Here is an 18,057-nt window from a genome sequence, read left to right as displayed (position 1 = left end):
CTATTTATGAATAATTATATCTCTGCTTTTTGCAGCACCTTTAGTTTTGGATAACTTTGTTGTAAATATTAAAAGAAGGAAAAAAGACTTAAATTTCAAATTTGTTCAAGTGTATTTAAATAATTTATGTCAGCTGAAATGTTCCCATTTTCAGTACAGAAATTGTGTAATGAAGCCATTATTCAGACCTTGCATAAAAAAATATTTAAAAGCCTGCTTAGAAGTGTAATATTACTATTCACTGTATTAACCATGTGCCCCTGGCTAAAATATGTACATATGGATTATAGCAAAATATTTGAATATAGTGTAAAAGATTCAAAGCAGAAGTTGAAGCATAACCTCAGGTTGTGTATATCATCTCACAACAATAAGATGTCTTGCTACATTTAAATGAAGATGTGTAAAGAGCAAAATCTTGAAGTATGAATAACTACTTTCCAGGATTTACAGATTATTTTGAAAAAAATGCTTTTTTCCCCCCTCCCATTTTGTTTAGGTCAGTGGGACAATGTATAATACAGGGAGACATGTATCTCTACGATTAGACAAAGAGCATTTGGTCAACATCTCTGGAGGACCGATGACGTATAGTCACCGCCTAGAGGAAATCCGGTTACATTTTGGAAGTGAAGACAGCCAGGGATCAGAGCACCTACTCAATGGACAGGCTTTCTCTGGGGAGGTATGTCAACATACTTGGAGTTACAAATGAACCAGTATGAATTACTCGCTTTCCGTTCCTGCCTGAGTACTTTTTTATTATTACAAATTACAAACTAATTTGCACTCATAAAAATTGTTTCCCTTTATTGATTCTGAAAATCGAGGACTTGCTTTTCTTTTTTTCCCCCTATGCACTGAAAATTGTGTGACATATCTAAAAATGAAACTGTTGTATTTATTGTATGCATATGCAAGCCTATATTCTCATATGCGCTACTTACAAAGTAATGGAGTATCTTTTGATAGGTCTTTTATATCTCTAGTAAATGCAAATACAAGATTAACCACAAAGTAATACTGAAAGTGCTTCAAATTCTTGTAAAAGTGCTACTTTTGCTACTTACTGGTGTGTAACACTTTACATTGAGTATCATTCTGCCTTTGATTCATGTGAAAATAAGGTGATACTTAATTTTAGAGATGGTTCTACAGAAGTCTGTTGGTCTCCTCAAGAAATAAAGTTAAATCCACAAGTGAACCATGGCAGAATTGGTACTCGCTTTGTATTTTAAATACATGTCTGTAATAGTCCCAGGAAAGACCATAATTTCGTGATCCTGCTAGCTATTGCAGGATGGCCCATTACTCTTGCTGCATAAATATTTTAGTCTTGTATATGGAGTAGTTTTTCAAGATGTATAGTAAATTTTTCAGACTTTCTAGTAGACAAAGCAGAGCCTTTCCATTTTTCATATGTAGGAACATTTTTATGTAGAAAAGATGCATGGGTTTTGTAGGCTTTCTTCAGCTTTGTGACATGTCTGTGAACTATCTAGCACGCAACTCTACTCCACAAACCTTAACAAATGAAATAATGCTTCAGAATAACTGTATATTCCTGTAGGGATTATTTTTAAAGACACTCTAGGTATCCCTGTCATCATTCTTTCAGAAGACCTAAATGAATAGGTTTTCATAATAAAGCATTTATTTTCTTGAAGATGAATAATCAAATTACCATCTGTACTATCTATCACAGACTCTGGTGATGAGTCAGTTAATGCATGGCATTTTCTTTGGCACTGTGCAACAGCAGTTATTTAAGAGTAGGAAATTAATTGCAGAGTTGTCAAATGATGGTATTATAATTGATGGTAATAATTTGCTTTGTTTTATAAGATACATAGATGTATAATAATGCCAGCTTTTTTATGAAATTATTCATGTCTTACACATTTGACTGCTGGTTGCCTTCGTTAAATTCTGTGATAAGTGAACATATGATGTATTACTCCTTTACAAGCTGAAAGTTAAGAATGCTGTAGTAAATAAGGCCCTTGCTTTGCTATTCCAAATTACAGAAGAGCAATATTCAAACAAAAAGCAAGTTGACTGAAGAACAAAGCAAAAATCTGGTTGAAGCATACCATTGCACTTGATATGATGTATCAGCATCATTTTTAAGAGGTGTTAAGCTATAAATTCATCAGTCATAGACTGCAACAAAAGGTAAAAACATAGAGCATTGTTCTGCAATACTAACTAACTAGGCTCCCTGGTTTTGAAAGTGGTATTGAAGTACTGGTAATGTCTGGTATTTGCTAATGGAGACCTTCAGTTTTTCCTCAATAAAAGCAGCAAACCTAGCTAAGTGGAAACTGCTGTCAGTCAGTCATGCACATATGCAGGATTCATCTAGTTATCTGAATGCCTCCTACAGTGAATAGAAAGAGATTAGCATCTTCAGAGGATGATCATTCCTGAGGGCCAGAGATGCATCTTGTAGGACAGGACAAATCACTCTGTGGAGATACATCTCCCTTGATGACAGAGCAGAGACAAACAACAGGCCAAATACCTTAGACTAGACCCTTCCTTTTCAGGTGGTGGGATGAATTCTGGCCTTTGAGAATGTGTTTTTCAAAGTTTCAGATAGTTGTTTTGGACAGGTAAGTTCCAATAAGATCAAGTATTAATTACTAATCTGAACCTGCATCTGCACAGTTAAGTCTTATTTACAGAACACATACTGTTTCCAAATTACAAGCACAGATTCAAATCAATCGCGCTGAATAGCATGGCTGCACGTTTTCAGTGAAGGATGGCAGCTGACGGTGTTCTTGGAATATATATCCACCTGTACAAGTGCTGTCTGTATAAGTAAGTGATTCTCGATAAGCTCTCAGCTCTGGAAAATGTAATGTCTACAGCTCCCAGCAACTATAGTAAGAAAACTGTAAACAAGCTAGCTGACTTTATGATAGAGTGCATGTCTTTATAATGTAACGTATGCTTTCAAGACTGTTGCTGCTAATTAGTGTTCACTTCTGCTTTGGCTAATGCTGTCAGAGGAGATGGGATAAAGAAAAATAACTGTATAAGTGCATTAGTTTAATTTAGCTAGTGCAGGTAAGAATAGCAATGAATATTTGCTGGCTTAGGCTTTAGCCGGTGTAGGCAACCAGAGAAAAATCATTGCAGGATTACACTGTTTGACTGCTAATTGCACACTAACTCCCATGACGCTGCCTTGTTACTGCTGTTCTTGTTTGTGTCGGACAAACCCACTACAGGTTTTACTTTGAAACTTCTTTTTTCCTATGGAAACAATACCCAAGGATGAAGTCACCCAAGAAGTGCAAACTACTCCAGTAGGTCACAATCGGATAATTCCTGCTCCTTCTTCCCTCCACTCCCACCCAGATCTGACCCTTCATTTTCACTGAGGTCTCCAAGGCATGTTCAAGTCAGCACATTGCAGAGGGAGAAGGAGAACCTGGGGAGGAGTCAGGGGGAGGAGCAATGCCTCTCCCTCACAGCACTGGGAAAATATCAGATTGGCTGAAACAAATCTAAATTAAATCCAAGTGCGGACAAGGCAGAAGCTTTTAAACAGCCCCAATGTATCTTGAATCAGCTGCAATGTTCTTTACACATCTGGAAATCCCACCTAACAGCCTTACTAAGCAAGCAGTTTGTTCTTAGCGACTTATTTTTGCCTAGTGAAGATGTTATGCAAGTGGGCAGGCACGCAGAGCAGGCTAGACAGCATGGGAGTGGCACCATGGCATGAAAACCAATCTAGAAACAGCAAATTATTTCAAAATATACTGTGGTCTGAATGATACTAAGAGGCTTGTAATTTCCAGGCTTTAACATTTAACTAGGTGTTAAAGGCTGTCAAGAGAGATCTCTACAATAATCTGGTTACCTTTCAGCCCCTAATTATCACTTTAGTAGGCAGAATAACTGAACTCATGCTTAAGTAGTTTGAGTGTAAGGGCTTTAAAACTGTGTATCAGATTATCATCAATATGTTTGGCACTGCTAACATAGCAAGAAAGGCAGGCATTGGAATACTTAAATAAATACATCAAGCATTTACTTGTCCCTCCGATACATACTTAAGTGTGTTTAATTCCCTGCTCTTTGCACAAGCATCCTACTGTATTATAATGATTGAAAGAAAATCTTGGCTCAAGCAAAGTCCCCAACTAAGACACCAATCGTGTCCGCTGCCTAATGTCACTATGCAAAACAGGTTTTAATGCTTCAGAGTCCATATAATTTAATAAGAAAGACGATCTTCCTTTCAGACAGCAGCAGTACAAACTACAGCAGAATTTACCAGAGTGCTGCTGTTCTATCTCTGTCTACCTTATTAAAATAAAAAGGTAACAACTTCCAAAAAGTCCATGGTGGACCTGTTAACTTTACCATGTGACAAAGTCATAAAAACCCATACCTTTTTTTTTTTTTTCCCCCAAGCAGAATAATGAAAAATGTGCTGCCAAGACCTCCAACAACTTTATGGCTGTGCACTATAGTAGCCTTATCAATGTAAAGGCAGAAAGTCAAGGAGCTTAATTATTTGGGGTTATGCACTTTTCACAAACTCAGCAACTGGAGACTTTCAAACAACAGACCATAGCCCACAACACATAAAAACCCCACATTTCTTCTTCTCTGCCCATCAAGTCACCCTTTGAAAACCCACTGACAGAGATTATAAACACACAATTACTTCATCCACTACATAAGAAGTAAAATAAAAGGCAGAAGAGTATCTAGATAAATGAATACATATTGCAAGCTATACACACAGCTTGGAACTGACATTTATTTTTGCTGCTGCTAAAAGCCACTAAGAAAACCAAATAGAATTCAAGAAAATGGGAATCAAAGGGGGAAGATGGAAATTCTGAAACACCAGCCTTCTCCTACTACTGCAATTTCTCTTAACTGCAGTCATATTCAATGTGAGTGGGTAACTTCTGGTGATAGTAAAGGATTACTTATCACAGGGATCAGTGTTGCAAATCCAACTTCTGATATTTTTAGAAGCAGGACTGTCGGATAGACAGCCTATGAAAAGCATCCAGCCAGCTGGAATAATTTAATCCAGCCTGCTGCAGAATTAGTCTGAATTGTTAAATCAGAAATGCAGCTCTGTCACTGGGACCTTCTGTGCACCTTTGACTTACCTGTGTGGTTCCAGACAGCCTCCCCAAAAACCCTAATGTTGGTATTCTCTATATTAAAAAAAAAAAACAAAAAAAAAAAAAAACCCACCAAACAAACCAAAACCACAACAACTCAAAAACCAAACAACCAAAAATCCCAAAGCAAACAAACAAACAACAAAAAAAAAACCCAAAAACCACCCCAAACAAAAAAACCCTTTATTGGAGTAAAGTATTGTAGTACAGTATATGTGCTATGACTTCAGTGACGTTGGCAAAGCAGAACAAGTCGTGGCCAATTAACATGTCACAACAAACAGCAAGTACAGGCCAACTCTATATCGCATTGCTTGTTACAAGCCATTTACATCTCCTTTTATTTGATAAGGCCCCTGTCTTCCACGGAATTTCATCCCCTAGAAGGTGACCGTTCAGTTGCGCCTCCCACGTGGCATTTGGCTCGAGGCTCTGCCTACCTTTCTAACCTATGGGTCAGTTCTGCACAAACCCTCCTGTTTTCTCCACACGGTTCCCTACACTTACCCAATATTTAGATTCCTCTCCCAGGTCTGATTTCTGGTTTGTTCTCTATAGGAAGCCTCACATCAAATTTTGCTAGCACATAGTCCTTCCTTAGGAAGGGAGCATTAAATCAGCTAGTGATGCCACTGAGCAGGGAGGACAGGACACTCGTGCTCCTTCATAACCGCGTCCTTACAGGTGGTTGCAACACCAAAGCAGACCTAGCTGTAAGCAGCCCCTACTATGCCTCAGAACACTGGCACTCCTGCCAACGGCTTGCAGAAGGAAGTTTGAAATTCAGATCTGTCAGTTGCCACAGGCCATCTGTATTACATTTTGGAGACTTTATTGGAAATGATGCAGGTCATTTTTAAGTATTTCAGCCAGAAGATAAGTTTACTGTACTCCGGTGCTTATTAATGTTGAAAAATAAGCCTCTGAGGAAAGTACCAGATGAGAGAACACATGTCTAATGGAAGAGTGGTTTAGTAAAATCTCTATAACCTTCAGATTAATGTTCAGCTTCAGAGGAGAAAGTCAATGGGATAATGAATTAAATTGCTATAGGAACAGAATATAAATCAGGAAGAGGTGGTGGTATTGTCATCACTACAGGATAAGGAGACTGTTCACATGAGTAATTCAAAATCAGTGGGAAATGAACATGTGCATTAGTTACAAGAATGCGCCTCTGTCCATCCTAAAGATTACAAGTGGCGTCACCCGAAATTTTGTAAAATATTCATATCCACAAAAAGCAGAGTTAAAGTCCAAAAGACACTTACTCATCATCACACACTTATTGTGTTTTTCTAAACCAAAATCAATTTTATATTTACAGTTAAATGGGGTTTTATTGCTTGTTAATATAATACAAAATAGGATTGAACAATATATTAGCGCAGATTGAGGGATACTCACACCTGACTGTCCTCTGCTAATTTAAGAGCTCTGAATCATCCAATGGAAATTCCTTTCCACTCTCTAGTGACTTTATAAAGAATTAGGCTCTTCAGCAGAGATGTGTTTTAGTAGCAGGCTGTCTGGTCTGTCTCCCCTGTAAAACTTTGTGGATATGAAATGGGTGTCCCTCCGGTCAGCAGAGCCCTTTGGATTTAAAAGCATGGTCCATAGGAAAAAAAGAAAAAGTATGATCCGAGGAAGAACACTGCAGAGGTAATCTAGACAGCAAAGCTTGCAGGGAGGTATGCTTGGAAACCCATGCTATTTTTTAAAGTGAAGCTTATCAAAAACATTTTTAAATATTCCCAAAATACTTCCCAAAGAAAAATGAAATTATAAGTGCAGATTCTAAGCAAAAGTTTTATTGACTAAAGAGACATTAAGGTGCTAAGGCTAGTACAACACTTACTGTACCTGAAACCAGCAATAAAACAGAGGTAACAATAAGACACTATAAATGGAGTGGGAAAATAAAAGGTAACGCTTGAATTTATGGTATATTTTTCTGTCAGGTATGGATCATATTGTTCCAGAACCACTGCATGAAGTAATACACAATAATTAACCATAGTCTATGCAAACATATAATTTAGATTATGCAGCCTGTTAAACTGCCGGACTGTGGCCTCCCTTCCAGGACTGTAGCTGAGAGCGGGCAGAAGCTAGAGGGGGAGATCAAAATGCTCTGAGTCTCCCGGGCAAAGCAGACAACCTGAACATCCCTCATGCTCCCCGTCAAAGTGCAACATTTAAACAAGCCTTTGACACATGTACCGGTACATCATCTGTGGCTGCTCTCTGCTCTCAGAGGAAGAGGCGCATGATGCCTCTCAGCTCTGTGGAGTGCAAGTACCTTGCAATGCAGTTATGTTCCTGCACTTCTGCAAGCCAGCTCAGCATCAGCTTTCCACCTGAACCTGAATAGTTTCAATGGGAATAAGGACAGAAAAGTTTGGGGCACATAGCAACTGAAGAAATAAATTTATCCCCCAGCTGCTACACAGGACTATATAAAGGAACAAGCTACAAAATATGAAAAATTCTGCAGGTTTCATGAGCTACTGCAAATAATTTTTCAAAATCTAATACTGAAAACCTGAATGCTACGTTTTAATTGCCAGGTGTCTCATGTTATTTTGTTCTGACCCTTCTGTACTTACATTTCTTAAACAATTCAAAGCATCTGAGCTATACATATTTAACTGTTACTTTGTCGATGGATAAGGGACAAGGTCTGAAGATAAAATGCAAACTAATTGCTGTGCCAAATTCCATTTACTTGCTTTCATGTTCCATTAGATTTTTGTAGGGGGTTTTTGGTGTGAGATTTTCAGCATTATATACACTTATATGAATTACATCAGGAGATGACAACGAGTGATTCCTTGAAAGCAAAAGCTGAAAATGGGTGGAAAGCCAGGCAGGAATGGAACCGTCTAAACATCCCTGGCTACAACAGCAGTAATAACAATTTTAAAGTACCAGTCAGAATAACGTGTTGGCATCCAGGTATTTTGAAAGCAGCAAATGGGCAATATTTAAAATGCAGTCAGTGTTTTGTAGCAAGGAAGTCTCTCCTTTTGAACTACTCAACTGGAAACCACGTGAAAGATGGCTTTCCAGGAATATGGAACAGAAATTTTAGTGATGTATTTTACATCAAAATGCAGTAAACTTCCTACATTAGCTATGTGCTAAAAATGCATCTTAATCCTTAGTAACCTTCAAGAGAAGTTTCATCTTTAACACTTTTGAAGTGGAATAGTTGACGTTTAAGTTATGTTCCTTCCTGTGTTTTTTTGCTAGACAGTCATCTTGAAGTCATGGGCAATACATGCTTGTTAAACAACAAAACCCAAAATTCAATAGCCAGGAGAAGTTATAGAATCAAGTGAAGGTGTAGCAGCTATAAATCACTGATCATAAATATATAAATAGAAAAAATACACAGCAAGTAAAATTCATTTTTATATGAATAGCTGCATTGCTAGGCAGTGCCAGTGTACTCTTGCAGTCATAGTCTTACATTTAGTGTTGTTGTAGTCATACTGCCATTTTTAAAGGAAAATTACATTCTAGAAATAGCCTGTTTTATCCTCCCCCTAGGAAAAAACGTTAATTACACAAATCGAGTTATATAATGTCCAAACTTTGTATCAGCAATAAAGAATTTTACTTCACGTATAATCAGCTTCTCGTATCATAAATACCATTCATGTTATTTTTTCACCTTTCTAAAACCTGATTACCAGTGGAAATACAAATGAGGTTTTTTACTTGTTTTTTTGCAAGGGGAAGAATTTACACTTCACACTGTAGATCTAAGTGTGCATTTTATGATAGCAGAGATAAAACTGCACAAGTTTAATGGTTTTATTTGAAGCAAACAGTAATAGGATGTTTCCCTTGGTGTATAAACAACAGAGGTTTAGTTATTGCACCAACAGGGAGTCAGGATTGGACCTGGATACAGCTATGGCTCTTCGTAGAATACAAACTAAGAAAAAGATATGGGGGGAAAATTACGTATTTACTTTTAGCAGAAAGACTAACAATAACATATAATTGAAAGGAACAGTCATCTAATTTTATAATCCTAAACATTCATTAGATACCATCTGGAGTTTGAATGATGCTTTAGAACAAGTGTTTAACCACTTACAAAACTTGAGACTAGATTTCAGGTACCCAAGCAGGATTTTGATCTTTGTTTTAGGCTTGCAGTTTGTCATTTTATCAGATTACTGAGCTATTTTTGTAGTCATTGCAGGTGAAAAATTACAGTTCACTGTCACATCAGATAAATGAAGGACCTTTACAGAAATATTTTAGTATGTCATCATTTTGATTATTTTGACATGGTAAAATTGTCTGAAACAAATCACATTAAGTCTTTCTGGAATAATTAAATACATTAACATTTCAGACAACGAACTATACAGAAATCACCTGATTTCTGTAGATTCTTAATTGGTTTCTAGAAAGCATTGTTAAAAATTTAAGTATTTGAAAATTTTATATATAAGGTTTAAGGGAGTCATTCTTAAAGCAATGAGTGAAAGGCTGTTGAAGTTAGGTACCAGCTGCTACATGGCACTGACGTTTTCTTCATTATTTCCACTGATGTGCAATAGGACTTCTACTCTCAAGTCAGTTATAGCAAGATTCAAAAATGTTTCTGCAAATATTTGCTTATCTATCACCTAAGTCTGAAAGCATCCAGATTCCCTAGATTTCTCAATGTTTTACCAAAGCACATTATTCTTCCTGGATTCTGTATAGGAAATTCTGGATGCTTGATACAAGGAGTTCCATTTCTGGGGCCCAGGGTTTTTTGCTTCTATGTATTACCTCCTGGAGATTTTGTGACACAAGCTCCATAGATACTGTCTGCTATATACTGAAATTTAAGAAACTGTACAGGCAAATATTTCAAGGCAAATATTCAAAAATACTGGGTTTTTTTTCCCCTCTTCCTTTTCATTATCTATATACGTGAGTGTTCCTTATCAGAAAACTTTCCTTCTTTGGAAACTACTTTGCTCAATCTTATAAACTATCCATCCATTAGCAGAATTGTAGGACCTGTCCAAACAAATCGCAACCTTATATTAATGCAGCATGTGACACGGCAAAATATCTACTGCATGAGATAATAAATACTGAATTTCTTTGATACTGAGTGAAACATATCCCTTTAATAATAAATATATTTTTGCACGTGTTTATTTTTCAGTTAACAACTGTTCTCTTTTTTGGGGGGAGGGAGAAGTGGAAAAGAGTGTCAATGTACTGAGAGCACAGTCTGTCACTGACTATAATCTAAATCCCTTTGGTGCCTCAATTTTAAAATCCAGCATCATAAAGCAATAAGGTGGAGTTTTTCTGCTTAGAGTAGCAGCTGTAGGATTTGCTCTTTTAAACCACTGGGACATTAAAACATTCAGCACTCTAAACCTCCAGTGTCACTTTGGAAGTATTCGCTCTGCCTCATTCCAAATTATTATCATTTGCTTGGGTTGCCTTTACTTGCTACGGGATGATTCTTCCTTAATTAAAGAGTAATTTACCTCTGCAGATGAAAAACTATGGTCACTTTGAATTTTATTTTTTTTTCACTTGGTAGTGATTTTTCCGTTACACTTCTTGAGAATTTTAACTTTTCCCAAAAATGTATTTAATGTAACATTACAGAGAAAGGAGGACTCAGACTAACTTCTTATATAAAAGCTTTTTCAGCCATTATGGACAACCACAAAAGAAAAGAAAAAGCAAGCATATGTGAATTTTTATTATCTGTGCAATTTACCAAAACAATAAAAAAACAGTGAATAATTACTGCAAACATCATCCTGGAAAAAAACTCTCATGAAGGCAATGGACTTTAGTCTGAGGTAAAATTGTATGATTTGGTATTTATCAATATCTGATCAATATCTGATGCACAGACATCAGAGTGCAAAAAACCATAATGCCCTTTTAGCCCAGTCTCTCTTCAGTGATGCTGCCTGTGCACTGGAGGATGAGTGCTGGCAATCAATCATAAACGGGAGAATCCAGAGTTAATAACAGGTGAGATGCTACACTTTCAAAATACTGATCAGTTACCAGCAAACACAGTGAAGTTCCTCAGGCACTTTCATGTTTGGTGCTGAGCATTCACACAGTGACGTGTGTCTTGACTGCAGCAATCTGTTTAAAGCCTAAATGGAGTCAAAGCCAACTGGTTCTGAGAGCAAGCATGGCCCTTGTAGCCCAGAGAGTGAGGATTCACTTTGGAAGCTATCATCCATGTACAAACGGAAGAGCTTCAGACAGCAAATGTGACCCTGATTTTGAACAGTCTATACTTGTTGGTAAATCTCTCTCGCAAGAGGCAGGAGTGCCTGGCTTGTACCCGTGTCCAAATCAGGCAAAGGAGGCAGCCAAGACAGCGTAAAAGCTCTTTCATGTCCTACATGGATGCCCTGGTGGCTGGGACCTGGGACCTGAACGGTGGGAGGGACCACATCCTCCTAGGACTGAATTAGCCCAGGAAGAGCTCCAGCTCAGAAGTCTCCCTCCTCCTTGATAATAATTACCTTTTCTAATACACGGTGACAGCTGTGAGCCCTTACCGTTAGCTGTCTAACCTTCAGTTTATTTCTGTAGCCTCAGCTACTCCTTTGGTTGGTCTTTGTCCCTTACCTTATGTCTAATAGTTGCTTATGAGACATTTTAGCATCTTAGTAAAAAGCCAACTAAATCATGTCAATTCTAGCTGCCTTTTTATTACATTTTCATGGAACACTGTGGGGTTGCAGAGTTACAGTTTTCATTTAGCATACTGACTTGACCTTCCACCATCACTGTAGACCTTTCCTTAATTAAAAGGACACAGGCACACACTGCCTCCCAGAAGTCAAAACAAAATACCTCCAATTTAAAGTATTTTAACCATCTAGGTAATTGATATTTTCAATAGAGACTGAGAAGAAAATACTTCTAAATCTTGTTCACAGTAGACAAAACTGTGATAGGTAATAGATTAGGATATTTTAGAAACAATAAAGGGAGGCAAACAAGTTTTTGTTATCATGTCATAAGCATATCTTTCTAAAATTATTACAATTAGATCAGTTTCTCAGGCTTACCTAGCTTTAAAATAGCATGTGAGTGACAGTTGGCACAACAGCGTCAGTGTTAACACAGCGGAGAATCAGAATCAACAAGGTTAAACCACATTCCTTCGAAGTCCACTTCCTTTCCATTTATCTTTTAATATCTCACCACCACTATCTGTCTGCACTCTTATCTCTGTATAAACTAACTGGACATTACTGCACAAACCTGCCAAGATTTGCTGATTTAAAACTCAGTAGAAATTAATTCAACGTGTTCAGTTACTTTTCAGTAGGTAGGTTGGGGTTTTTTAATCTAACTGCCATGAAAACATTTTCTAACTGGCTATTTGCCATAGGCACACTAGAAAAGGACCATATACAAGTTATTACTCTGAAAGTTCTATCAAGAGCAAAGAGAGTTTTGGATTTTAGCTAGAAGGGGCAAGTCCATTACTGCCCATCTCTTTCCACCATCTCAAATTTTATTTACTCTTTCTTATCAAAATATGAACATGCTACTGCCATCTACTCTCTGGAAATTCTGCTAATAACAGAACCAGTTGGCAACATAGTCTTAATCTGCTTAACCTTGACTATAGAACTGGTCAGAAACAGCTGTCACAGTGTCTCAAATGCATAATTCCTATCAATAAAAAAGTGGGGTTTTTTATTCTTCAAGGCATATTCAATGTGAACAGTATACATTTGGCATATTTTTTTATGTAAATTTTTGCTTTTTTCACCTTTAGCAATATCTTTCCCATTTCTTCCAACAATCTAAGCACAAAGCGATCAAAGACTGAGCTATCAATCCTATACAGTATCCCCAGTCCAGCCTGATACTTTGAGGTCTGTGTCCAAAGCACAGCATGTAGGTATGGTCCCAAGAGGCCCATCATTTTTTGTGTTTATACAGGACTTAATCTTACAACATCCATGGCTACAGGAGCTCAGCCACCCAATTCTCATTACCTGCTGCTTTTTTGCTTTATAACATGTAAGTCTGAAATACCCTGGCGAGGTTGTTCATTTGCAATACCCTGTCTGAGGCAGACAGAAGTTTCTTCCAGCTGCTCCAATCCAACAAACTATCAATGCAGTATGTTGCACTGCACTAAAATTAATTTATATAAAGCAGTAGCGAAGCATGGCTTTCAAATTGTGGGTTCTGCTAAAATTCTCCAGAAGCAGCAAGAAACAAACCTTTACTCTTTTTTTAATTTTTTGAGAGAACAAAAACCTTTTGGTAACATGCATAAATGATGAATTAGCATACTCATCTGAAATAAGGAATTCTGATTCAGAAAAGGTTAAAAGATTTCACAGTACTAAATGTAGTACAGTCAAGTGCTTTGAGAGAAGACAGGTAGTATTCATTACTTTATTCATTACTTGCTCTCTTCACATAAAAACAACAAGGAAGGGCCAATAAAATATCATAAAAATATGCTACCAATAAAAGCCTAATTAAAAATACATAAAGTATTTGCAGAAAAATCCATCATGGGTGAAACCTAAAGCCCTGTTTACCACACATTCCTTTAGCAGGACATGCCTATACTTCAAAGACAGAAACTAATAATCAAAGAGTCAGAGCTCTGGTCCCAATTCTGCAGGTTGTGAAATTACTTTGTGGCTTTGGGGTTTGTGGATTGTTTCTAAAGAGTATTGTGGCATTGACCTGTGGAGCCAGTTTTACGCAAAATAGAAATTACTACACCAAGATTGCTCCAGCTAAGGTAGATTTGGGCATATTTTGTTCCATTTTTACTTTCTGAACGGTGGTCACTGAGCTATTTTCAGTGAGGTGGCTAATGGACAAGCTTGGGAGAATGGTACTGCTGTGGTTTTAAGCAGAATGGTCCAGTCCTGACCATTCCTGCTCTGGGCATGATTAGTGCCATAAAAGAGGTATCAGACAGGAATACTTCCATGCACATCCAAGGCTGCAAATTAAAGCCTAACTCTAGGAGTTGTGGTTTCAGGCATAGTTCTCTATAGAAGTTTTAAAGTTCCCGTGCTCTAGATTGTCCCTTTGACCATCTGCCTGTACCCACAAACAAAACTTTATACACACTTACAGCCCTGCTGAGGGCAGGGACATCACAGGAAAACCCACAAATTACTGTAAGATAAACTAGAGTGATGAAGACATCAGGTCTCCAGGCTCTTGGCTAAATCACAAGACAAACTGGAAGGAAATCAGGCAGATTTCTGATAGCCTCTGCTTGTATTTCAGCAAAATTTCTTTGAAATCAATTTCCCTCCACAAGGTACTTTGGTTTTGACATGTAAGCATTTTCCCGCAAAACCCTGTTTCAGCAAAAAAAAAATCCCAACTAGTTCTGCTTATGATTAGTGCAAGGCCTGATTCTGTGTGAAGCCCAAGGGTGTGTTGAGTTAAGAGGATTTTCACTGTTTGATTTGTAGCTTAAAACCTCCCCGTCTACTGTTTCTAAGTCACAAAAGGCACAATAGCGGGACTGTTCTTCCTCCTAACTGGTAGAGCTATTCCTTGGGGCAGTTAATTAGGGGGGGGGGGGGGGGGGGCAATAAAAAAATTACCTTTATTTTTCCAGATTCTAATATTCTAATGAATGTCTGTCTGTTCCATTCTCATAGGATTTTCTTTTAGAAATCCAGGAAAATGCTGAAAGAAAAAATTGTAGGGTAAAATAAAATAAAAAATAAAATAAAATAAAATCAGTATCAGAAGCTCCAAAAGCCTTTTTTCCTGTGGCCTATTTGAAAATACATACATTCTTTTTAGATAGACTCAGTACTGGAAATAAATACTTCAAAGAAAGTTGGAAATCTTTTGTTAGAATTCTGAGCTTTCAGGCAGCACGTTCAGGGCCTGTCCCCACAAATCTTTGTATACATTAACAGCCCCATTGAAATAAATGAAACCATGGGCCTGCCAATAAATGTAAAGTAAGGTAGGATGTGTGTTTACATTGCAGTTGTTTCTGTCGGGAGCACAATACATTGGGCCACAATACAAGGAGAGCAGGATGCAATGTCTGGGATTTAAAGTATTTAAATCCATCCACATTTAAAATGTTTTGGCTCCGCTGTGATCTCATATATGAACTTCACATTCATTTTTTCTTATTTGATGTACCAAATAATAAAGTATCTAGAAATGGCTAATACTGCAGAAATCACCAAGTGATTAGAATGAAAACAGAATTTTTAAAAAGACACAGACTTCTTTACCAGCACAGAACACATCAGTTTTGTGATGCCATCCATCTTTCAAATGATCTTGTAAACTCATCAATATTTTGGTTGTGATCATCAAACAACCTTTGGGCAGCTTGAAGTAGATCGATTTTACCTGTGTACTGCGAGATGGTATTCCTTATTTTGTGCTCCGAAAGTGGCAGCTTATAACTCAAAGTGAATGACCATTATTAAATCTAAAGATGTACATGGTTTAAAATAAAATTTAAAAAATGGGGAATTCTAGAAAGCCATCAGAATTACTTAGCTGTAGCATCTTATATCAGCTGAAAATCTGTCCTTTAATGTTTGTGAAGAGGAAAATAAAAGTGCAATGAAGAGCTGGAAGAGACCATCTGTCTCCTTTTAGTTAGTTGTTTTGCTTAGGGCTGGGCCTGAACCAAAACCCTAATTCAGACATGTCCAGCGTTTGAAAGCAGTCACATCGCGGCCCCCTTGGATATTCAGAACTGCTGATAGCTGCCCACAACAGACACTAATGATACCCCTTGTAATGCTTTTTGTGAAATGCTTTACGGTCATTAACACATTTGCCATTAACTATCAATTACCTTGCAATGTAATTATTTTGCCAGTTTTACAAATGGGTAGACCGAGACAGCGACTGAGTCAACTGCAGTCATGACAACAGACCATGGCATGGTGAGGACCAGAACATGAGATTTCATGGTGTTTTCAAAGTCCCAGAAATTCTGCCTGCCTGATTTCTCAAAAATCACTCATAGTGGTAGATGGATATCTTAAATAGGCAAGTCTCGTCATTGTTACCTCTACAGCGAAAGTTAATCACCCTGCACTGTGCAGAGTACAACTTCCAGCTGTATTAAAGGACCATCATGAATTTTCCATTGTATATGCACAATATTCTGCCACCCAGAAAATCTTTTATCATCAATACCTGAACCTGTTTCTTTACCAGCTATTTTTTAAACTTCCAAATTTGTAATGTAAATATAGCAAAAGAGGCTGTAGAGGATTTGCATGACAAGGTTTGGGGGGGGGGGGGGGGGGGGGTGAGGAAGGGTACAGGGGGGGCTTCTATGAGAAGATGCCAAAAGCTTCCCCCATGTCTGACAGAGCCAATGCCACCCAGCTCCAAGATGGACCCACCGCTGGCCCAGGCTGAGCCCATCAGTGACGGTGGTAGCGCCTCTGGGAGAGCATATTAAGAATGGAAATAAAAATATCTGTGCCAGCAGAAGAGAGGAGTGAGACTATGTGAGAGCAGCAGCTCTGCAGACACCTGGTCAGTGCAGGAGGGGGCAGGGGGGCTCCAGGCACCAGGGCAGAGTCCCCTGCAGCCTGTGTGAAGCCCATGGCAAGGCAGGCCATCTCCCTTGGCCCTTGGAGGTCCATGGTGAAGCAAATATCCATCTGCAGCCCATGGAGGACTCCACACCAGAGCAGGGGGTGACCAAAGGGGGCTGTGACCCGTGGGAAGCCCATGGTGGAGCAGCTTTGCTGGCAGGACGTGTGGACCCATGGGGGGACCCACAGTGGAGCACTCTGTTCCTGAAGGACAGCACCCCATGGGAGGGACCCACGCTCGAGCAGTGTGTGAAGAACTGCAGCCCATGGGAAGGACAAATGTTGGAGAAGTTCATGGAGAACTGTCTCCTGTGGGAGGGACCCCATGTTGGAGCAGGGGATGACTGTGAGAAGGAAGGAGCAGTAGAAACAACATATGATGAACATGTAACCCCCATTCCCCATCTCCCTGCACCACTTGGGGGGAGGAGGTAGAGAAATTAGGAATTAACTTAAGCCTGGGAAGAAGGGAGGGGTGGGGGGAAGGAATTTTTCTGATTTGAATGGTAATAAATGGAACTAATTTCCCCAAGTTGAGTCTGTTTTGCCCATGACAGTAACTGCTGAGTGATCTCTCCGTCCTTATCTCAACCCACGAGCCTTTCTTGATATTTTCTCTCCCCTGTATGGTTAGAAGGGGAGTGATAGAGTGGCTTTGTTGGGCACCTGGTGTCCAGCCGGGGTCAAACCACCACAAAGGGAGATAAAAACCAATGCCAAAAACAGAAGGCTGTTGTACAATAAATATGCCAAGCTAAGTAGGTCTCAAAATACTTTCTTCTGAGTTGCAGTAGGGCTGTAAGCATTGACAATATTAAAAGTCAATGAAGCAGTGAAAATAATTTACAAGATATATCCTCAAAGTTCACAGAATGCTAGTACGGTAAGTATCTTTCAAAATGTCTCTAAATATATAGTAATTTTTCTTTGGATATATAGTCTCAAATTTGTTGAACCATTTAATTATTTTGACATCTTCAAACTTTGAGATGTTGATTGATTCTAATCAGTAGATCTGTAACTGAATAACTGCTTATCAAATTGCTGTCAATGAAGCAAATAGAGCAATTTATCCTTAACATGCACACATTTCATTTGTATACGTTACTTACACCATTCATCTGTGTGGAAAGTGGAGCCTTACTAGTTTCTACAAAACAAACTGCACTGTGGTAACAACAGCAAAACAACAGGCTTCCCTTTTAATTTTAATTCATATTGGAAATCTAATTTACAGCACTGGTGCTATGTGTAAAAGTAAAAAAGCCATGTATGGCTGTGTGAAC

At 38.3% G+C, this 18,057-nt stretch overlaps 1 protein-coding gene across 3 annotated transcripts in view; it reads left to right on the top strand.

Moving 5' to 3' along the window:
* Positions 1-18,057, top strand: part of CA10 (carbonic anhydrase 10) — a 209,825-nt gene that overhangs the window by 160,398 nt on the left and 31,370 nt on the right. For all 3 annotated transcript variants that reach the window (XM_040581857.1, XM_040581856.1, XM_040581858.1), the window contains one exon: positions 500-685. In XM_040581857.1, coding sequence (XP_040437791.1) covers positions 500-685 — 186 coding nt within the window. The remainder of the gene's footprint in view (positions 1-499; positions 686-18,057) is intronic.

Source organism: Falco naumanni, chromosome 1, assembly GCF_017639655.2.
Source record: "Falco naumanni isolate bFalNau1 chromosome 1, bFalNau1.pat, whole genome shotgun sequence".
Taxonomy (NCBI): domain Eukaryota; kingdom Metazoa; phylum Chordata; class Aves; order Falconiformes; family Falconidae; genus Falco; species Falco naumanni.
Note: the sequence above shows the minus strand (reverse complement) of the source record. Positions and strands in the feature narration are given on the sequence as shown.